Genomic DNA, 23,005 nt, shown 5'->3' with positions numbered 1-23,005 from the left:
TCTTCGACCCTTTAACTCCTGCTTTACGAAAAGAAGGTGCCTGTTCCTATTGATGTCATGTATTTGCTCTCTCGTCTGAGCTTAGGTTGGAAAGTTGTGCTGACTGGTTTTATTCAACTTGACACAAACTAGCATCATTGGAGAGGTGGGAACCTCAACTGAGAAAATGCCTCCATGAGCTCTGTAGACAAGCCTGTAGGGCATTTTCTTAATTAGTGATTGATGTGGACGGGCCTAGCTCATTGAACGTGGTGCTACCCCTGGGCTGGGGTCCTGGGTGCTATAAGAAAGCAGGCCGAGCAAGCCAGAGGAAGCAGGCCAGAAAGCAGCACACCTCCCAGGTCTCTGCATCAGCTCCTGCTTCCAGGTTCAAGTTCCTGTCTTGACTTCATTCAGTGATAGACTGTGATCTGAAAGTGTAAGCCAAATAAACCCTTCCTCTCCAACTTGCTTTTGGTCATGGTGTTTCATCTCAGCAACAGAAACCCAGGGCCTCTGTGCTATTTGCATGGACGGTATTGACACCTTCCTTTTGGATGACTGTGTGTCTTGACAGAGGGAGATATGCTGGTTGTGTTCTGTTGGGGTGTAAGCCTGCCATGTAATTCATGTCATGTAATGAGCATTCCTTTGGGCTCCCAGCCAAGGCTGATGCTGATGGAATGATAGGGTTTGGTGTTGGTGAGCTCACATTCCTGAAGACTTTTGCCTCTTGGCTCAAAACTGAAACATTAGCAATCAGGCATTGAGGCCCTTCTGGATTTATAGGGGACAATTTGTTCTGCACAAACATGCTTTGCTGGCCTTCAAAGGCATAGACAAAGAGGCCACAGACATTTGTCAACTGCTTAGAGGTATCCCAAGGTTGATGTGTTAGGTTATTGAGTCTAGGCAGGGCATTTCAGGCAGGTTTGGTAATGGTGCTCCTTAACCAGTCTACCCACACATAATCTTCACAACACATCTTCCCCCTTTCCTTAGTGTTATAGTATTCAAAATGTTGTGCTCTTCTGGTGTGGCTAAGAGATGGACCCAGGATGTTATTCCATATTTACATAGGATTTTTTCCTTAGTGAACCCTGAGAACCTTTTGAATACTGAGAAAATTAGCATGTCCCTGAGTTACAGTGCTTCCCAGGTGTTTGTACTTGCAAGCATTCCTAGTGCTGGAGAATGCCATGCATGTATGGTGGCTTGAATGACATGTCCCCCAACTCAGGAATTTAAGTACTTGGTCTCCAGCTAATGGCACTATTTGGGAAACGTAGGAGATGTGTGGCCTTGTTGGAGAAAGTATGTCACTAGAAGCAGGTTTTGAGAGTTTAAAGACTTTCCCCTTTTTGGATTGGCTTTCTCAACCTCCTGTTTACAGTTTGAGATGTAAGCACTCAGCTGTTCCTGCTGCCATAATGGACTCTTAACCCTCTGGAACCATGTAAACTCTCCTATAAGTTGCCTTGGTTGTTGTGTTTTCTCACAGCAATAGCAAAGTAACTAATACAGTATGTTACTGGAGTAAAAATAATCTCAGTCTCACCTAGCTGTGAATCAGCAAGCTACAACAACCTGCCTGTCAAAATGTGTCCACAGGCACAATAGTGGCATGAACGTTGTGGAGGCAACCAACCACTCTGAAAAAATGAGATGTCAGGCCTGCCCACCAGATATGATCCATGCCTCATACTGTTAATTAGGTCAAAATCATGTGGTTAGCCAGGTAATAGACCCTGGGGAAGAGCATGCTACATTGTTCTGCTAAAAGAATAATGCAATAAAATGGTAATGGCATACTCTTGTACCCATAGGTCAGGGTATCACTCAGCCTTCATCAGAGAAGTTTCTCCTTACAGTAGGTAATGATTATGATGTTCATTATCTTATAGATTTTCAAGTAACTGCACTTAACACCTTAACTTAACAACTTAACTGACTTCTTTTTAGTTTTAGGCCATGTTAGACATAAATCTAAGTTCAAGACACTATTCAGCAGTGTATTTTTAAAAGATGAGTGTGATCCCACTGTTGATGTGTAATGTTTTGAAGGCCAGCTGGGTAGGCAGAGTAGATAACAAAAGAGGAGGGACTTAACCTTGACCAGAGAGAATAGACACTTTAATATGGGGACACTTTCGTGTCTTCTCCCGATACAGCAGCAGTCGGTAATGGAGACTGGGGCCAGAGAAGCAAATGATACATGACTAGGGATTGGTGGCCAATTGGGTAATGGCAGTATGGAGCAGATATGACCAAACAACCAGATAGATGATGTCATTAGTTACTTTTCCATTGATGTGGCCAGATACCTGACAAGAACAATTTACAGGAAGAGAGGTTTATTTTTGGTCCAGGTGTGAGGGGATAAAGTCCATTATGGCCAGTAGGGTATGGTGGCAAGAACATGAGGTGGATGGTTGCATGGAGGAAGCAATCAGGAAACAGGGAGAGGACAGGAAGTGGATATAAACCTCAAGGCCCACCCCTAGTGACTTACTTTCTCCAATAAGGTCCCATCTTCTGAAAGTTTCACAGTGTCCCCAGATAGCACAACCAAGTGTCCAGTTTTTAACTCCTGTTCAAACCCTTACTAATAAGATGCAGGAAGTACAAGTTTGGGTCAGATGATGAGTTAGAACTGAGCTATGAAGTCTTCCCCTTGCATCTGTAGCCTTGTAAACAGCTATAAGGAAAGTTGCAGAGATGTGCAGGATATTGAGTGGGAGATTCGCTCCACCAGGCTTTCATTCAGCATGTGGTACATTACAGGCATGAAGTACCACATCTCTACCTTGTTATTAACATGTTCTGTTAACACAATATTCTTCCAGAAACCCTAGTGTTAGAACAAAGGTCATCAAACCCTAGTCATCATAATTCCAATATTACTCATTCAAGGGTCACATCCTTTTCAAACTAGTCCTTTGGAACTCTAGCATTTGGTTCAGAGAAGGGCAAGATAATCTAACATTAGTAATGACACATGGATACATGGATAAGGGCTGGGGTATGGAGTTGACAGCCACCTTTGCTGATGCAAAGGAGAGGGAAAGAGAAGGTATGTAGGAAGTAGCTTCGTTTTTTTTCTTGGTGTTCACCCTTATGCAAAACATGTAAGTACAAGGGACACGGACACACAAGCACACACACCCACAAAAAAGAAGAAAAGAAAAGAAGTGGGAAGGAGAGAGAATGTCTGTAACACACGGCAGCTGGAGTGCTTTGCTGAGCCCTTGCAAATGTTTAATGGCAAAGCCAAGGCTAGAATCGGGGTTTGCTTTTCCTTATCTTCCCTCTTTCCCCGAAGGTCAACTCTTAGTGCTGGAGACTCTGACAGTTTCACAGTTACCCTGAGATGCATCCTGGGGCGTGAACACAAAGTTCATATATTGGAAGTCTTGATGTCCTGAGGGAACAGTGAGAGACTGCGAGCCTCCCAAGTGGGTTCTGATAGAATTCACATGCCACTCTCTCCCTTCATTGATCTCCCACTCAGATCCAGTGATAACAAAACATCCTCTTCAGATGCTCCCAGTAAAAATTATAGACCAGAACAGAAATTTAGAGTCTTTAAAAAGAAACAGTTTTCTCAAAACATCTGTGAAGGCAAATGTACCCCCACCCCTGCCAATAACATAAATCAGATAGAATATGGGGAGAGAAACTCTGTACCCTGTTCCTTTCAATTAGGTTTTGGAACTATTTTTAAATTCATGAATTTCAGTGAGAGCCCACAGCTGTATCTCAATGGAACCAGAGAATGCTGGAGAGGCAAAAGATTTTATGTTTACAAAACCTGGTCTTTATCCTTAAAAGTAAACGTACATCCACCACTGGTCTTCTTCTTGCTTAAGAAGGAAAAGACAGCGAAAAGTACCTGTTCAAAGAGCTAACTAGATGACTTGGAGGTGGTTTCAGAAGTTATAAGGAAGGATGGTAGTTGGTCACTGCAGAAGTTATAAGGAAGGATGGTAGTTGGTCACTGCAGAAGTTATAAGGAAGGATGGTAGTTGGTCACTGCAGAAGTTATAAGGAAGGATGGTAGTTGGTCACTGCAGAAGTTATAAGGAAGGATGGTAGTTGGTCTATGCAGTGGAACAGAAGAAACCCAAAGTCTAGCTCTGCCCTGGGAATGGGTTTTGATGACCTAAGTCCCTGAGCTCCTTTCTAGGAAGTACACCCTGTCCCCAGCTGAGCAGTAGCTGTCTGTCTCCCTGAAGCATCCCGCCCTTTGGCCCCACTGACATAACTTAACATATAGCTCAGTTAAGTGAGGACACCCCAGTGGGTGCCAGGCACCTTGGGTTCCTGCTCTGTCTCAGCTGGCAGTGGGCCCGGACACAGGCCTTTGCTCCTGGTCTTCCTCTCCTTACCCAAAGCTCTAAGTGTGCTCGGCTCCTGTGTGCCCTGTGAGGGCAGCTTCAGGCTCTTTAGTCATCATGCTCTATATCCAAACCCACCTTTTCTGCAACTTTGGGGAAACGCTCCTTCAGTTGCTTCTCAGCTCAAGGTGGTGGACCTCGGTGCTCCAGAGCTGCTTGTTTACGTCCGTGGAAGGAAATGTTTGATGAATGAATGCACCCACTACAGTGTGCTGGCATAGCTCCCAGTGTGTGTGGCTGGGAGGGCTGTTAACAGTCTGCAGGTGGCGCAATAGAGAGAACCAAATCCTGCTGAAGCCGCAGTCAGAGTGATGTGTCTCTGTTCTATAAATATGAGTATCGTGTGTACGGTTCTGTTAATTACCTTTTACCAGGCCTTTTTGTTTGCTTTCTGTTGCCATGATAAACACCAGGACTAGCAGTACCCTGGGGAAAGAAAGGGTTTCATTAGCTTACAGATTACAATCATAGGGGAAGCCAGGGCAGTAACTCCAGGCAGGAACCTGGAGGCAGGAACTGAAGCAGAGACCATAAAGGGGTGCTGCTTACAGGCTTGCTCTCCATGGCTTGCTCAGTTTGCTTTCTTATACAACATGGGACCACTTGCCCAGGGGTGGCACTGCCCACAGTGGGCTGGGCCTTCCCACATCAAGCATTAATTAAGAAAATGTCTCACAAACTTGCTTATAGGCCAATCTCATGGAGGCAATTTTCTCGACAGAAATTCCCTCTTCCCAGATGACCCTAGCTTATGTAAAGTTGATGTAAGACTAACCAGCAAACTCATCAACCATGATGGTTTTTTTCTAGTGTGAGTGGCTACATGGGATTCTTTTGTAGGATTTAATAGTTTAACCAACCCTTCACTCTTTTTTTGCTTATAATGGAGATGGAATCTAGGCGTGCATATCCTTAGGCAAGTGCTCCAACCACTGAGCCATACCTCCAACCCTCCTTTTACTTTTCTTTTGAGGTAGACTTTCACTTAAGTTGCCCAGGCTAGCTTTGAAGTCACTGTGACCCAGCGAGGCCTTGAACTTGTCATTCTCCTGCCTCAGCTTCCTGAGTACCATCCAGCCAAGATTCTCACATGTTAAATTCTTTCTAGCATTTTCATGCTGTAGAAAGCATATCTAGAGAGTGTATTTTTAAATTGAAAAAAAAATACTGCTTTTTTAGCAAGAAGCATATTTTCCATAAGAAACAATTCCCTCATAACTATGGTCTTTCCTATTCTTTGGAAAGCTGATCAGAAAGGTAGAGGAAGGTGACGAGGTCACAGCTCCCACTTGCAAAGACATATGATCATCATCTTTCACTTAATGGTTTTCCTAAATCTGAAGTTCCTATCCCTTCTTGACAGATCTAGGGGGGAGATGGGGGCCCTGGCATAGGAGAAGGGGGTCAGGCTAGAGGCCAGAGCTTTAAAGAAACCCTCTCTAGAGACCTTGGTTTACTGTTCTGTGGATGGGAATTTTAATATTATTGCAAGTGGTGCCTGCCCTTTGACCTGAGGCTTGAAAGATGCAGCAAGGGAAGTTGGGAGCATGCAGTGAGATGGCAGTGCAAGAGTGATGAGGCGTGTTAGTCAGTGTGGTAGAGAAGTGAGTCCCAGAGAACTGGGGGCGTTGGCTCCTGTGTGCACTTTCCTCTTCCTTCTTGCTATGCTGGGATCAAACCTAGGACCTTGTACATGCTCAGAACATGCTGCACACTGGATGCGGTCCAGCACCTAATCACTGGAAGTACACCCCGAGTAGAGTGAAGGATGGATTGGAGGAAGTCCTCACTTCGCTTGCCCTCCATTGCTGCCTGCCAAGCAGTAGCAACAGTAACTCACTGCCATTTGTGTGTTATTTCCAGTACTTGCCAGATGTAGCCTGGCAATGAGCCTGAGGCTGAGCACTTTCTGATGGAGCTTGTTCTGCTTTTTTCCCCCCTTCCAGACAAAGAATTCTTGAAGGAAAAGGAAAAGTTGGAAATGGAGTTGGCAGCAGTGCGGAATGCAAGCGAGGACCATCGGAGGCATATTGAGATCCTGGACCAGGCTCTGAGCAATGCCCAGGCCAGGGTGATCAAGCTGGAGGAAGAGGTGAGACCAACATGGGGAGGAGGCAGAGGAGAGACCGGAGCGTTGTGGGAAATCACCCAGATGCAAATGAATAAAAGGTTTACCCATCATGGAGCCAGGCAGAGTCATGAGAGACATGGTCCAAGAGCCCACAGCCTGCCCTGTTGGTAGACAAGTGCCCAGGGCTTCAAATGATTGGCATGACCAGAAGCCATTCATGCCTGTAAGAAGAGACTGACTTCTGCAAAAGCAGTGACTGTGGCTGGGTCTTTGTGCTCCCAATTCTAAGGCAAAGGATTGGTTGGGTGGGGTTGGGCTGGTGCTCAGCTGACCCACTTCTGTGTCTAGGTTGGCCATGCCATGTCCCATACCCGAACCCAGGAAATGCTGGGTTAGCAGCTTGTGATGAATCCAACTCTTTAGCTTAGTTTGTTCGTTCCATTGACTGTCCCTTTTACCCCAAGAGAGGAATCAGAAGAATCATGTGCAGGGTTTAAGCTAGGGACTGTGGGTTGTAAGCTGAGACAGGAGGAGGAGAGATGTTATCTACAGGGCTGCGTGTCACCTTGTGGCTCCCTGCAGAGGTGGCTCTGTGATGGGGCATCCTAAGCAGACATCATCTTGGCAAGTAGATGTCAGAAGTCTGGAGGACAGCAAGGTAGCATGCCAATACTGAGCTTGGTGCTTGGCTGTACCCCTTGGGTTCATTAACCCTATAAGTCCTGTGTAAAAGCTCAAATTTTAGTATAATATCAGCAAGAGGATCATGAGTGACAGCCAAGAGCATCTGCCTTGTCATCATAGAAAATGCCCTTTGACCTTGCTGACAGGAGGTCTGCTCTGAGCAAGGGAGGCCTGGACCCCTGTATTGTTGGCCTCAATGAAATCATTCTTGAGGCCTCGTCTCCATGCATGAAGCTAAGGGAAATTCTGTTTTGTAAACTCTTTTATTGTTCCCTTTTAAAATGTATTATGGTGTGTGGAGGACAATGTCATCACATGCATGTGGAGCTCAAAGGACAAGTTCATGGAGTCGGTTCTCTCCCCCAACTTGTGTGTGGGTTCCAGGGCTTGAACTCAGGTAGGCAGACTTGCACAGCAAGCACCACTGAACCATTTTGTCCACCCTTTCATTTAGTTTTCATATTCCTTCTAGAAGTAAAAGCCGTTTATGGGCTGTTGAAGATGGGACTGATCACTGTCATGGCCCTATCACTAAGCACTGTCATGGTCTTTTCTTGGCCTCAATTTTACATATATGTGTTTGGAGAAATGAAGACCCCCTAAAACAGCCCAGGAAGCCCCTCTAAAGGGGCCCAGGTCTTGGCTTTCCTTCCCACTCCCTGATTTTATACAGGTTTCTTTGGAAGGTTCTGGTCCACCCCTGTGTCTTACACCTACTACTCACTCAGTTCTACTTTACCGTGGCTATTACAAGAGGGGTGCAGAGCCAGGCTGCTGAAAGTGGAGCCCACAAGCTCCCAGACACAGCTGTTATGTGACTATAGCCAAGTCACTTGGCCTGTTTGCCTTTTCAGCCTCCTCAGACCCCAAGTGGAGGCAGGATAGAACGCTGCTTCTTCTTGTCCTGGAGGATTAAATGAGATACAGCTTACAAAGCATAATGCCTAGTGCAGGGCGCTCTGAAAATGCTGCACGCAGAATGGCTGCCATAGCCATCCTCACGGGGAAATGTGCCTCGCCAGCCTTAGGTTGAAACAGATACAGGGACAGATCCACACGTCCGAGGATCCTGCAGATGCTCAGGGATACTCTCTCACTTAACGTTGCACATTGAGTGCTTGCTGGGTGCTGGTCTGTGCCAGGTGTTGGAGACACACTGCTCACTGTACGACAGACACCTAGACCAACAAGTCTCATGCTGGCTGTATACTTGGGCCACTAAACCCAGGAACTTGCCTAGCAGACTCTCAGAAGCCTGCTAAAGTAAACAATCAAAAGCAAGAAAGAAAATTGCCCTAGAGTCAGTTGTGGCTGCCCCTGTCGGCACAATCAGAAGGGCTCTGCATTAGTGCAGTGGCTCTGACAGGGCTGAGCAGAAGCAGGCATGGCTCAGGGCAGAGCAGCTGCACAGCCAGAGGCCTCCCTCGGCAGCAGGCTGCCAGACCCGGCATGATGCAGCCTGCCTGTGGGATTGTGCCCAGCGCAGGGCTGAGTAACCCATAGAGACAGGAAAACAGCATTGCTGTCTTCTTGCAGAGCACCCGATCCAGTGAATGTTCTGGCATTATTTCTTGGCCTGAGCTGATTCTCAGGAAGCTAGAAAACACCTGGATTTGTGAATGTGAGCCAGACTCCCAGAGCAGACAGAGTGCCAAGTACTGAGGCTTCGGGTTGGCACTGTGGGCCACGACACTAAATCCATACCTGTGTTATGTTTATGTAATCAGTTGCCATTCATTTCCACTTCCTCAGTCATTGCCTCAGGTGTTCACTGCCCTTCCTGTCCCTGTAGGAAGCTCTGCAGCTGCAGAGGAGGAAGTCACCCCATAAGCTGCTGCAGTAAGACACTCCTGTTCACTGCAAATATACAATATGTGTAGATGCGCATATACAAGTCATACATAACTTATTACATGTCATATTGTTTTATTCATTGTATTTGTCATGTATTAATTATATAAATATTTATTTATTAGAGAAAAATTAGAAAATAAATTTCTTACTGTTCTTGCATAAATGGCCTTTCTATCATACAGATAATCATGACAAATACCTTAAGAATCTTTTCAGGGGGCTGGAAAGATGGCTCAGAGGTTAAGAGCACCGAATATTCTTCCAAAGGACCTGGGTTCAATTCCCAGCACCCACATGATGGCTCACAACCATCTGTAATGAGATCTGGCACCCTCTTCTCTGTACATAATAAATAAATAAACCTTAAAAAAATCTTTTCAGGTTTTTTTCTTCCACAGCTCTATGTATAGTTAGACAGATATGGTTTGTGATAATGTAAATAACTTTTGGTTTATGATTATTTATCTAACTTTAGAGACTAAGCATTTCTAAATACTAAAACCTTTTTATTGGTCTCATTTCCAATGGCTGCAGGTGCTATGATTAGAAACAAGTAATGAGAGAGAATACAGAACTGTTCACCAGGCCCAAAGCAGGCACCTCAGGGGCCTTCCATCCCTGACCTCCTGGCCATCTTGCTGTGCCTGTCACAGGCTCCTGAGAGATAGAGTGGGATGGTGCACACACCTGCAGTTTGGCTGGGGGCTCCAGCTGTCTTCCGGCCCAGCTGCAGCACTCACTGGTGTCCACTTTCCACTGTCTCCCCTCAGTTACGAGAGAAGCAAGCCTATGTGGAGAAGGTTGAGAAGCTGCAGCAGGCCCTGACCCAGCTGCAGTCTGCATGTGAGAAGCGAGAGCAGATGGAACGCAGATTGCGGACCTGGCTGGAGAGGGAGCTGGATGCTCTGAGGACACAGCAGGTGAGGGGCAGGCTGGCCGAGGGGCTGGTGAATCAGACAGAATGGCTTACAGATTCACCTGTAAGCCCCCTGAGGGCCATCGAATGGACTCCGTGCACTGGAGTCTCTGACTTGAGGGTAAAAAGGGGGAAATGCACTTTAGTTGACCTTACCTAGTGGATGTTGATTTGATGGGCATGCAGGACAAGAATGCAGAGGCAGAGGAGGAAGACATGTAACGGGCAGGGCCTTGAAAGTGTTGCAAGGCCAGGGCAGCTGGATGCAGCTCTGGAGGGAGTAGTGTGTGAGGGGGCTTTTGATGAGGTGATGCGCAACCATGGAAGGCAATTGGCCAAATGCAGAAACTGGCTTTTTCCTGTAGCCAGTGGAGAGCCAGCGCTGGGGAAGAAATTCAGATTAGGGAGCCTGTGGTGGGTCAGAGAAGGGCCCCTCACGGGGCTAGTGGTAAAGTCAGGAGCTTCTCTGGAGTCTCCAGTGGTGACACTGGGAAGCCAAGGACCAGCTGCAGGGAAGGGTGAGCAGGAGTCCCACTGATGACTGAGTTCAGTTGAGGGGGGACCTCAGGGTTCCCTGCAGTAAGACTGTCCAGAAACTACAGCTCTTCCTGTGTCTGCTCTGCTCCTGACCACTGGTCATAAGGTCAGCACAGAGAGGAACATACCAACCCGGGGTCCATACATGTCTCAGCAAAGAGAATTCCTGCAGGAAATGCCAGTTCGGGCGAGCCAGAGGCTCCTGCCTCAGATGTGCTGGGGCTTGCCTGGTCAACTGGCTGGTTTTGTGTCAACTTCCCACAAGCTGGAGTCATCAGAGAGGAAGGAGCCTCAGCTGGGGAAATGCCTCCTTGAGATCCAGCTGTGAGGCATTTTCTCATTTAGTGATCAATGCTGGAGGGCCCAGCCCATGGTGGGTGGTGCCATCCTTGGGCTGGTGGTCCTGGGTTCTCAAAGAAAGCAGTCTGAGCAAACCAGCAAGCAGTTCCCCTCCAGGGTTTCTGCATCAGCTCCTGCCTCCAGGTGCCTGCCCTGTTTGAGTTCTGCCCTGACTTCCTCTGATAATGAACAGCAATATGGAAGTATAAGCAAATAAACCCTTTCCTCCCCAACTTGCTTTTTGGTCTAGTGTTTCATTGCAGCAACAGAAACCCTAACTAAGACACCTGGCTTTCTAGGGAGGTGGGGGGAGCTCTCTCTGCAGCCTTCTGGCATATATATGCAAGGCAGGCTCCGTGGAATTATCTACTGGATAGGGCAGGGAAGTTGTGCCTGCACTTGAAAGTGAGTCTTCAGGTCAGCTTAGCTACAGAGCATGGTAGGTCCATGCAGTTCCCTCTGGAAGTGTGCCTTTGGCTGAGGAGGACAGCGCTGCCAATGTTTTCTAGAAAATGAAGAATTCATCCCTGGCCTCCCCATCTTGTCTCCACGGTAGGTTCTGGTTTGTAAGGAAAGGGCTCCCAGTATTTATTCTGGGTGCTCACTATGGCACAGGACAGAGCCTGTTCTCCATCAGCCATTTTCTGTTGCTCAGCTGCTGAGACCTCCATCTTCCCATTGAGGGCAAGGCTGGTACACAGATGGTAGACCTTAAGATCTCTGGCTGACAAAGGGAGCTCAGTTGGAACCAGAAAGAATGTTCTTTTACAGTTAATGTGCTTCCAGCCCTGTGGGTAGATGGTCCATCTGTGGATCTTTCGCTCTGGGTGCTCTGGAGACCAGACTCAGCTGTAGAGAACAGCAGTGTCAGGACTGAGGCTCTCTGGGGAGAGCACCCAGCCTACACTTGGGTCTGGGGGAAGCTAATAGCGGATCTGCATGCATGTGGCCGACATGAGACCAGGATGAGCAAGGCGCTCCCCAGAGCTGAGCAGAGCTTGGTGCTCAGCATCATTTTACAAGTGATTAGTGTTGCGCTGTGTCCTACCTGTGCGGGGATGCAGATTCTAACCGTGGCCTTTGCCTGTTCATCCAGAAGATAAGCATTGGGTTTTTGTTGTCACTTCCTTTATGCTTTTTCGTTTCTGATTTTGCTAGCGAGCATTCATTGTTTTATGAGAAATAGTTAAAATGGCCTTGCAGAAATGTCCAAATAAATCTTTTTTTTTTTTAAACCATTCATGGGGCAGATGCTATAAAGGGCACCAGTTCACACCTAAGGTATGAAGCCCAGGGACAGGCAGGAGCAGTTCCACCCATGTCCTCCAGTGTGACTCAGAGTTACCTTTGGAACAAGGAAGTTCAGCCTGTCTGCAAAAGGCTAGCCCAAAGCCTCTGACCCCCACCCCACCCTCTGTCACCCTTTCACAGCCCCCAAGTGCCTGCCCCTTCCTGGTGTCCATATAGGCAGCCTAGGAACAACTTCCGAAGCAGCCCATACCACACCTTGTGACCAAGTTCAGAGTCATTAACACCCTTGTGAAGGGCAAGACCAGGCCACCCTACTTTGGAGTGGCTTAGTGTCAATATGCCACACAGAAGTGCTGTCTTCACACGAGTACTGGGGCACAGCTGAGTCTCCACCCCTCAGCAGAGTTGACTTGTTCCTCTGAAGTGTGGGGGCTTGAGATGGCCAGAGCGCCAAGGATCCTTCATTGGTCTGGCGAATGGGCTCTAGCATTAGATCCATGGGGCAGGACTCTTGCCTCCTCCCAGCAGAGAATAGCCTTGCAAGATATCTGCCTGAGACTCAGGGAAGCACATTAGGCTTGTCCTGTTCTGACAGCTGCCGTTAAGAAAAGCTGCACAGGGCTCAGGCTAGAACTCAATGGTCGAATGTTTGTCTAAGGTGCATGAGACCACAGGACATTCCTGCTACTCTTTCTCTCTGAGGTTCATTTACCCCAGATGACAGTGTGTCAGACTGAAGTGAGGAAGGGGAAAGATGGGTTATGTATACTTGAGTTAAGGAGGAAGTCTAAAATATGACCTTTCTCAGTCCCAGAGATGTCCAGATAGCATCCACCTTATTTCCTCTTTCTGAGAGAGGAATGGGCTCGCCCTGCCCTAAAGCTCACCCACCTCCTCATGTGTCACCCTGTGTCTCAGGCCTCCAGCAGGGCAGGTCCTGATGCCTTCTCAGGTGACAGTCTGGCAGCTAGAACCTGCGTGTTTGGGCATCTCAGTCTTCTTCCTGTGCCTTCTGTTTTTATCTTCTAATGTCTGAGGAGGCAGTCTGGAGCCGCTCCTTGGAATCTAGAGGAAGAGCAATGAGGCCAGGACTAAATCTTGTTCTTGAATTTGTATATATCAATGGCATGGTTTACATTGAGATATGGAGCCAGAGCTGGATTTGAAACCCAGCTCTGCTGTGCATTAGCTAAGGACATCATGAACACTGTCTCTCAGGGGCTCAATCTCCCCATGTAAAACTGGAATAGTACGTGTTCTATAGGGCTATGTGGGCATTGGTTGAAAAAGAGGGACATGGAGGTGGCATGGGACTGGGACCCACTGAATTGAGGTGGTTTGTGCTGGAGAGAGGGAGCATGGGCCTGGCTGATGCTGATGTGTAGACACTGTAGGATTGAAGAACCCAGGGTTCCTCTTCAGGCCAGGTTGGTGTGATCCATCATGTGGCCCATTTGGAGCATCATGATGTTGATTTTACTTCTCCAGAAACATGGAAATGGCCAGCCAGCCAGTCTCCCGGAATATAATGCCCCTGCCCTCATGGAACTTGTACGAGAAAAGGAGGAGCGGATCCTAGCCTTGGAAGCTGACATGACCAAGTGGGAGCAGAAATACCTGGAAGAAAGCACCATCCGGCACTTTGCCATGAGCGCTGCTGCCGCTGCCACAGCTGAGAGGTGCGAGGTGGTCCTACTGCTCAGGACTGCAGACAGATGGGCTGGGGACAGAGCTGACAGTGCAATCCCAGCACTCAGAAGGCTGGGCCAGAAGGATGAGGAGTTCAAGAGCATCCTGGGCTAGAGTTAAACTTTGTCTCAAAAGCAAGTAAAAATTTCAGCCGGGCGGTGGTGGCGCACGCCTTTAATCCCAGCACTTGGGATGCAGAGCCAGGTGGATCTCTGTGAGTTCAAGGCCAGCCTGGGCTACCAAGTGAGTCCCAGGAAAGGCGCAAAGCTACACAGAGAAACCCTGTCTTGAAAAACCAAAAATTCAGGGGGCCCAAGGAGGTCCAGAGAGACCTATCACAATGAGCAAGATCTGCCTTTTTTTTTTTTAAATTTTATAAACTTTATTATTTAAAAAAAAAACTTGCAAATAAAAACATCACACAGAAAAATTAACCAGACCCAAAGTCCATACAATTCAGTGAACATCTATACAATTATAATTGGTATTCAGGATGGACGGAAAGCTGCAGACCTTCATATTAGATTTATACTTAAAAATACCAAATATACTTTATACACATATCTACCACCCGAACCAAAAAATAAAAATAAAAAATCCATGATAGAATTAAAAATAGAAACGCTATTAGCTTATATCCTCTTTCCTAACTCATGTCCATTTTTCTTATACACTTGTATGTGAGTGTATGTCAGTGGGGGCACACACATGCCATGGAACACATAGGAGGGGATGTCAGAGAACAGTGTTGGTACTCAGCTTCTACCTTGATTGACACTGGGTCTCTTCACACTTTCCCATGGAATACACCATTCAGCTGGCTCAAGAGCTTTCAGAGAGTCTTCCATTTATACTCAGGTCATGCTTGCATGGCAATCGCTGAGGCGTCTGCCCAAGCCAAGGTAAATTTTAAAGCTGTAGTGCTACTTGAAGACAAAAACGTTCTCGTAGATGGAATGGCGTTCTGCTCCTACCTGCCCAGACTCCAGCTCCAGGGCATCCTGCATCCTCTTCTGGCATCTGTGGACACCCCTACACTGTGTGTCTGTGTGTGCATATGTGCAAGCAAACTTACATACAAATGAAAATAAAATAAATCCTATAAAAACAAGACTAAAAAACAAACAAAAAACCCAATTTGGTCATTCCAACATGGCTTTCCTGATCATCCAAGGGGAAAAGGGCAACTTAACCTATTTTGAGAAAGATTGGAATCCCAGTGCTGTCTCCATGCTGACTGGCTGCAGATAAATGGGCAAAAGTGACTGTTTACAGTCATTAAGTCCTGACTTTTCAGTCAGGTGTGCATGTTGCATTTATAAGCACTGATTTTTAAACAAACAATATGGTCTTTTATACACCAACTGGTTTTTCTGTATGGCACTAAAATTCTTACCCTGGGGGAAATGTGAACTGCATCTAGCCCTCCTCAGGAGGTTCCATGGGCAAACCATGGCACTCCACCAAGGACCCCCTGGAGAACTCACGGAGAGGGAGAGGGTTACTCTCTACCCTCCAGCCCTTTCCAAGGCCTTGGGCCATGTGTAGTCAGTGCAGAATTGCAGACAGCTGTTTAGGAAGAGTGGTCTTTGGTTGCAGATCACATGGTCCTCCCCACCCCCTCCTCTGTCAGGAGCTATCAACAAGCCTAGCTGACATGGGAGCTGGACAATCTTTTACAAGTAGACACAGCTGGCCTTATAAAAATGACAGTTGACCTACACAGGTCTTTATTCACCTTGATAGCATTGGCTAGAATTTTGGAGAGAAGGTTTTTGTTTTTTGTTTTGTTTTAATGTATGGGCAAGGTTTTAAAACTTCACAAATGTCAAAGCAAAGTAGTGTTTGTTCAGAGTTTATGGACACTTGCTATCTATGTTGGGTTTTTGCTAAAGTGCCTGCCACCTCACTCAGCAGTATAAATATGAATTTTTAAATTTGTCTCTGGTGCCACAAGAATTTTGTCAAAGTAACTTGATGGGAAATGTTTCTAGCCACAGTCCTGTGTAGCTGTTTCTGTGCACCCTGGGGTGTTTCTAATTCTATGTGGTAGTTCAAAGTGTTCTGACTGCTTTCTCCATGATTTGCTTTTCTGATGTATTCACAGCCACAGTGTTTACTTTTCTGGGTCATGGTGTCACTCCTGCCCTTTCGTGTGTTTGTTTTATCACAATGCATCTTTGCTGAGGCCTCCTTCCTAAAGACAAATGGAACTTGGAACCATGCTAGGCATGGTTAAGGGCTCTGCAGTCCTTCATCTCTGGGCCTGGGTCCCTTCCCTCACTGACAGTGTCCTAGTTTCACTGTCTGTGAAGACACTGTAAGAACGAACACCGTGTGTGCCATGCGCTGCCATTCCCTGAGTGAGTAAGTGCTTGCTCATTAGTGGCTGTCATTAAGGAGGGTAAAATGTGTCGAGTGGCTACCACCCCCCATGCAAAATACTGAATAACAGCACATAGAGGCAGAGCTTAGCTGTGGCTGGGAGATTGAGCTAGGATGAGGGTAAAGAGTAAGTTCAAGGCCAGCAGCAACTGCAGTACTGATAGTATCCATGTGTCAGCAGACCACATCTATAGGCTCCCTTCCACACCTCAGAACATCAAGAGAGCTTAGCAAACAGCCTTGATAATAGAAGCAAGGGATTTTTATTATTGAATATTGTTTTCCTGAGAGAGTGTCTCTTTTGTTTATTTATTTACATGATTTCACATGGGTATAATGCTTTTTTTGGTTTTGTTTTTTTTTGAGACAAGGTTCCTTTGTATATCAACCCTGGCTGTCCTGGAACTCTCTCTGTAGATCAGACTGTCCTGGAACTCTCAGAGATCCTTTGTGCTGGGATTAAAGACATGTACTTCCACTCCCAGCTTGAGTATAATGCTTTTAATCTTATCTATCCCTTACCATACCCAACTTCTCCCAGAACACTCTCTTATCCATATGCCTCTCTGGAATTCAAGTCCTCGTTTTCTGTGTACACACACACACACACACACACACACACACACACACACACACAGAGCCCTACCGAGTCCAATTAATGTTGCCTGTATCCATGTGTAGTGTAGGGCTGATCACTGGGGCATAGACAACCTAGCAGGACGGTTGTCTCTAAAGAAAACTGACTGTCTCTCAGCAGCCATGGACTCTTCCTCACCCATGCTGGAATGTTCACTGGCATGGTCTTGTGCTGGTCCTATGCAGCCATAGCTATTGAGAGTTCATGGGTGCCACTTCCCTGAAGTGTCCAGAAGACGCTACTTCTCAGCAGTTCTCCAGGTCCTCTCGCTCTTCCAGTCTCTGCCCCTTTTCCATGATGAGCCCTGATCCCTGGATGTAGGGCTTGTGTTCTGCATGTCCCATCTGGAGACACCCTCTGCAGTCAATCACTTACTCGCTACTTCAGCCCACTGTGGATGCATGTGATACTCCACACCTGCTGTGGAAAGCAGTGTCTCTGATGAGAGATTAGAGCTGCGGTAATCGAGGTCAGTGAGCGCAGCCCTTAGTGCCTAATTCTTTAAGTTTAGAAAGAAAATCGGGCCAAGAGTTAGGACAATCTGGCAGACAGAGGGCTTTTCTGACACTCTCCAGCATGTTGCCCTTCACTCACTTTTCATGAAGTATTTACAGCATTCCCCATTCCAGCCTCTATGGAGACTGACCCCCAAGGTGGGATAGTGGAGGTAGAGGACTGTTGGTTTCCTCTAGAATGCAAAGCACACATCTGTTAGGAAGTAAATCCCACTCTCTCCATTCTGAGTGTGTTTGTGCAGAGGACCAAGGAAAAGGCTTGAGTCAAAGTGTGTCTCATCTTCTAGGGAAACCAGCATCGTCAGCCACTCGAGGAATGGCAGCTATGGCGAGAGCTCCCTGGAGGCCCACATCTGGCCAGAGGAGGAGGAGGTGGTGCAGGCCAACAGGCGGTGTCAGGACATGGAATACACGTAAGGACAGCCATGTGTGGCCACCAGATCTAAGTGGACATACCTGCTGCTGGTACACTCCTACTCCAGCCTACCCCTGCCCCCCAGGCACCCTGTTCTCTCTTCTAACTGGCATGAGCCTAAGGGCCCCCAAGACTCTTGTCCTGGAGAGAAGAAGCAAATGGCTCCATACCACAGTTCTGTAGGGAGACAAGTGAAGACGAGCTATCTATACCTGGAGAATGATTATGTCCCTGTTAGTTCAGGCATTTGTTTCTATAACCTCCACAATACTGTGAGCTAAGAATGAGAAGGAAATTTCACCCCCAAGGTCCAGAGATTTGGATCCAGAATTACCTATTCCCACCAAAGGCAAAGAGTTTTAAACAATCAGTGTGTGTGTGATCCTCTGATGGACACCCACCTTCCAGCAGGGGTTTTTATGTTACTGGAGCACCTGTGCACCCCAGTCCTGAGTCTCCATGTGCTGAAGTGAAAACAGGGCTTCCAGACTGAGCCAGAAATAGGCTCAGTAAGTATCTATCAGAGTTAGTAAAAGAACTCAAGGCTTACTGCTTATCCTCAGCCATCAGTGGAAGTGACAGAGAAGTCATCTTCCCAAGAACCTAGCCATTTCTACCCTGCAGGTACAGCTTAGCTTGCCTTGGGCCAGAGCTCTTGTGCTCCCCAGTATTCCTTCCTCCACTCTTTCCTCAAATGCGATCCATAAGCAGCTTAGGCCTTGGAGTCCCTGGCAGATAGGTATAGTCATCCTCACAGCCCTCCCGGAGTCCTCCAGTCTCCCACGGCGCTGGGAAAGGTACACTGTTTTGTTTTACTGTGGAGGGTGCAGCTTGCAGGCTGCTGCTGATTGACAGCTTCTGTACACCAACATTGAATCTCTCTGGAAATCCCTGAGACAAGTGTTGCAGAGTTTTCTAACTAAATGGCATTTTAATCACAGTTTTGTTCTTCTCTGGTTTGGTTTTACAGTATTAAAAACCTCCATGCCAAAATCATAGAGAAGGATGCCATGATAAAGGTCCTTCAGCAGCGGTCCCGTAAGGACACTGGGAAGACGGAATCTTCTAGTCTGAGGCCCGCCCGCTCTGTCCCATCCATTGCAGCACCCACCGGGACACATTCCCGCCAGACTTCACTTACCAGCAGCCAGCTGGCGGAAGAGAGGAAGGAAGAGAAGACCTGGAAGGGGAGTATAGGTGAGATGCAGACCCAGAGACCCCGTCACTGCCAGGACTCAGGATGTCACCTCATCTCAATTTTTAAAAATCTTTCATTTATTTATTATGTATACAGTGTTCTGTCTGCAGGCCAGAAGAGGTCACCAGCCCACGTTACAGATGGTTGTGAGCCACCATGTGGATGCTGGGGATTGAACTCAGGACCTCTGGAAGAGCAGCCAGTGCTCTTAACCTCTGAGTCATCTCTCCAGCCCCCCACTTCATCTCAGTTTAACCATTCTTCAAGTGGGGAGAAAAGCCAGTCATGTTGGATTGTGGGAGTAAATCAGATACATGAAAGCACTGTGTAGATTCTAAAGGTTATGCAAGCTCTTGGGCTCACATTGATTCTTATCAATATTGTTGACAGGAAGTACATAAAATGGCTTAACAGGACAAACCTAGAGCCCCTCTGTCTTAGTTAGGTTTCTATGCTGTGAAGAGACACCTTGGCCAAGGCAATTCTTATAAGGAAAACATTTCATTGAGGAGGCTTGCTTACAGTTTCAGAGGTTTAGTCCATTATCATCATGGTGGGGAGCATGGTGGTGTGCAGGCAGATGTGGTGCTGGAGCTGAGAGGCCTACATCTTGCAGGCAACAGGAAGTTGACTGACACACTGGGCGGTATCCTGAGTATAGGAAACCTCAAAGCCCACCCCCAAGTGACACACTTCCTCCAACAAGGCCACACCCACTCCAACAAAGCCACACCTCCTAATAGTGCCACTCCCTGTGAGATTAGAGGGCCAATCACATTCAAACTACCACACTCTCAGAATGTCACTCCGTCCTGGGCCATGTCTGCAACTGCTCCACAGTATGTCTAAACCTGTGAGACATGAAAAGGCTCAAGCAAATAATGGGGCAAGTATGCCCAGAGAATCACTGTCAAGGACAGGAGTCTTCCTGTGTTGTACAGGCAGAATGTTTCAAATTATCCAGAAGTGGGTCTTAGCTGGAGTGGTATCCTAAATAGACAGGATTGCTCACAGGCTGGGCCAGTGAGCTTGGAGAGGGAGCTTCCAAGTCCTCTGTTCCTTCCTCTGTGTGCTGGAACTCCAGGGGCTGACCCTTCCTTGGCATCTGTCTCTGGCTCAGCACATGTTTTCATTTCTCTGCTCTGCCCAAAGTCAGTTTTCTCCAGCACAGGACCTCAGAGGGATCTGGCTGATTTGTTCTCCAGGCTATAAGGGTTTCCAGATGAACCCACGGAGTTGAGGGAATCCAAGACTCTCAGCCAGAACATCTATTTGAAGTCTCTCGACTGATGGCCCCTATAACCTCAGCTTATCAAAGAGGATTCATGGGGATAACAACTATGATAAAGACTATCCCAAGGACACTTAGCTCCCAACCCAGTGAGAGGCAGGTCTGGTTAAGGAATCTGAAATTATTCAGTTCTGATGGAAATGTCGCTAGGATAAATCTGCGACATGCATCCAGGTACACATCACTTGATGCCTAGGTTTGTATCTCAACATTTAGCAGTTCAGCACAAGGCCTGAGAGTTGAGCACCTCAGCCTAAGGAAGACTGACCATGTTGTCTACACCAGTATACCTCTTTATCATCAGTCGCAGAAACAGGAGGGACTCTGAGGGTTCAGGAGGCCACCTTAACAGATGCCTACACAGGACTTGAAGAGGTGTCGGAGATGACAGTGTCCACCTTCCTAATTGTTGAGCAGATCCCAGGAGAGATTTATTCCTCTCCCATGTCTAGATCACTGTGTCTGAGTCTGGGCAGTGGTGAGGTGGCATTCAGGTTGGCAGGGCTGAGTGGCAAGGGTCTTTTTCCCCCTCTGACATACCCAACCAGTCCAGCTATGGTTTTCAGGTGTTTGAATTTAGAATACAAATACCAACTTCACCCAGAATGTAATTACCTAGAACTGGGGACATAAGATAGGAGTATTTCTCATTTCATTAAGCACACACACGTGCTGCTTATTAAGGTTTAATGAATAAATCATTGAATAAATGAAGTCATCCCTAGTCTGGAAAAAAAAAGATAAGTTTTCTTACAAAAGGAAATAGAGGGAAACAGATCATCCTTGAAAAGTCACTTCATTTTCCATCAGGATTCCTGCTGGGGAAGGAGCATCAGGGCCAGGCCTCTGCCCCTCTGCTGCCGACCACACCTGCCTCTGCATTGACCCCTCCGGCTTCCACCACATTGGCCAGCACGTTGGCCAGCAGCACCCACGCCAAGACAGGCAGCAAGGACAGTAGCACCCAGACGGACAAGAGCACTGAGCTCTTCTGGCCCAGCATGGCTTCCCTCCCCAGCCGTGGCAGGCTGAGCACCGCCCCTTCCAACAGCCCCATCCTGAAACATCCAGCTGCCAAAGGGACTGTGGAGAAATCGGGTATGTGGCCCCTACCTCTACCACGCCTGGAGTCCCCATGAGACTGTGTGACTTGAGGGAGGGAATCTAGATGGGAGCTGTAGAAAGTTGAGGAAGCCCAGCCGGCTCCTGTGTTTCAGTAGTGGTCGTCACGGTGACTTTCAGACTGTGTGTGCTCTTCGTTGTTAGGGGACTAAAATGTGTCTAAATTCGCTTAGTTCATTACTGAAGAAGAGGAGAACCCAGCTCAAGTGACCTAGCAATATGTGTGTTCTACCCTTCCTAGGGGGTAGGTAGAACAAATACTGATAGAAGTAACTTAGGGGACGGGGATTTACCGTGGGCTCATGGCTTGGGGGAACAGTCCATCACAGTAGGTACAGCAAGGCGGGACTGAAATGTGAGGTTGCTTGTTCGCATCTTCGCAGACAGGAAATAGGGGAATTTGGGTCTTCAGCAGCTTTCTTCTTTTTTAATTTTTACTCAGCCCAGAACCCTAAGACACTGTCTTCTCTGGGAGCCTCCCACCAGTCATTCTGTACTCCCCCTGAGATATTCTCAGCCTCCCATGAGTACACCAAGGTACCTGAGACTCTCGGGCAGGCCATGACATTAGAAATGCTTGGGAACCAAGGCTCCTGCTCCTGGTTGCTGATGTTTGCCCTCTGTTTGACAGAGAGCTCTCCTGGTCATGGGAAGTCGGCAGACCACAGAAGCCGCCTCAGCAGCTCATTGCACAAGCCCGAGTTCCCAGATGGGGAGATGATGGAGGTGCTCATCTAGCCCTCATCCTGTGGAGTTTCACACCAGCGTGCTGACAAAGATGGCTGAAAGAAGAGAAGACCTAGATGATAGTAACTGGGAAACCAGGACAGGTGTGGACACTTCATGTTACCAAAGCAGTCAGCTCACAGGACTGAAGAGGAGGGGAGAAGATGCATGCAGACTTGGAAGCAGAGTTGAGAAGAAACAGGAGTGAGATTTTCCATTGCAGAGAAAGTGTATGTCATGGGAGGCTCCATGCTTCCCCTATTCTTGGCTTCTAGACAGATAAAGAAGAGCTGGGCCTTCCTTGGAATCACCCTTTGCCTCTTAGGTTTGGTTTAAGAAGAATCTGCTGGAAATCCTGAAAACCCATCTTGGCATAATGTAGTGTTTCTCTGCCATCATGGGGTTGCACATGTGCATGCATGTGCATATGTGTGCATGCGTGCGCGCGCGCGTGCGTGTGTGTGTGTGTGTGTGTGTGTGTGTGTGTGTGTGTGTATGTGTGTGTGCGTTTGTGTGCCTGCCCTTCAAAAATACATCCAAGGTAATGGGGAATTCCACAGGCAAGTTTTGGCACCTACTTGGCTGTTTGGTTTGTGGGCTCAGTGTGTGAGGCTTTGCTTGTCTGAACAGGATGGGAGTGTTGTGAGCATGTCCTCACCCACCCTAACTCCTGGAGCTTGTCTCTGCCTCTGCTCTATTTCCTTACTTTACTTGTTTTTTTCTGTTTTCAGAGACTTAGCAGATTTCCTTATATATGGGACTTAGGAGACTGTCATCTTTGCTGTGGTGTCCAGTGGGGCTGTGGTGTCCAGTGGGACAGAGCGTCATGCTGGCACCCTGGCTGCCCCCACCCCTCACCTTTGCTTAGCTGAGTTGCAGCTGTTAATTTCACTGAGCCAGGAAACCTGGATGGGGAGCAGGAGTCCATGAGTCACTGACGTCACATCATGCCTCTGATTTGGTTTTCACTCACATCTACTCTCCTGTAAAAAGCCTGAC

General features: G+C 47.5%; 1 protein-coding gene across 2 annotated transcripts in view; it reads left to right on the top strand.

The window, feature by feature from the left end:
• The window catches only part of Amotl1 (angiomotin like 1), a 91,167-nt gene extending 68,795 nt beyond the window's left edge, over positions 1 to 22,372 (top strand). For both annotated transcript variants that reach the window (XM_036192628.1, XM_036192629.1), the window contains 7 exons: positions 6,323 to 6,468; positions 9,756 to 9,905; positions 13,517 to 13,707; positions 17,542 to 17,667; positions 18,640 to 18,866; positions 20,969 to 21,256; positions 21,912 to 22,372. In XM_036192628.1, the coding sequence (XP_036048521.1) occupies positions 6,323 to 6,468; positions 9,756 to 9,905; positions 13,517 to 13,707; positions 17,542 to 17,667; positions 18,640 to 18,866; positions 20,969 to 21,256; positions 21,912 to 22,018 (1,235 nt within the window). In that variant the 3' untranslated portion in view covers positions 22,019 to 22,372. The remainder of the gene's footprint in view (positions 1 to 6,322; positions 6,469 to 9,755; positions 9,906 to 13,516; positions 13,708 to 17,541; positions 17,668 to 18,639; positions 18,867 to 20,968; positions 21,257 to 21,911) is intronic.
• Positions 22,373 to 23,005: the final 633 nt, after the last annotated feature.

Source organism: Onychomys torridus, chromosome 7 (genome assembly GCF_903995425.1).
Source record: "Onychomys torridus chromosome 7, mOncTor1.1, whole genome shotgun sequence".
NCBI classification, from domain to species: Eukaryota; Metazoa; Chordata; class Mammalia; order Rodentia; family Cricetidae; genus Onychomys; species Onychomys torridus.
Note: the sequence above shows the minus strand (reverse complement) of the source record. Positions and strands in the feature narration are given on the sequence as shown.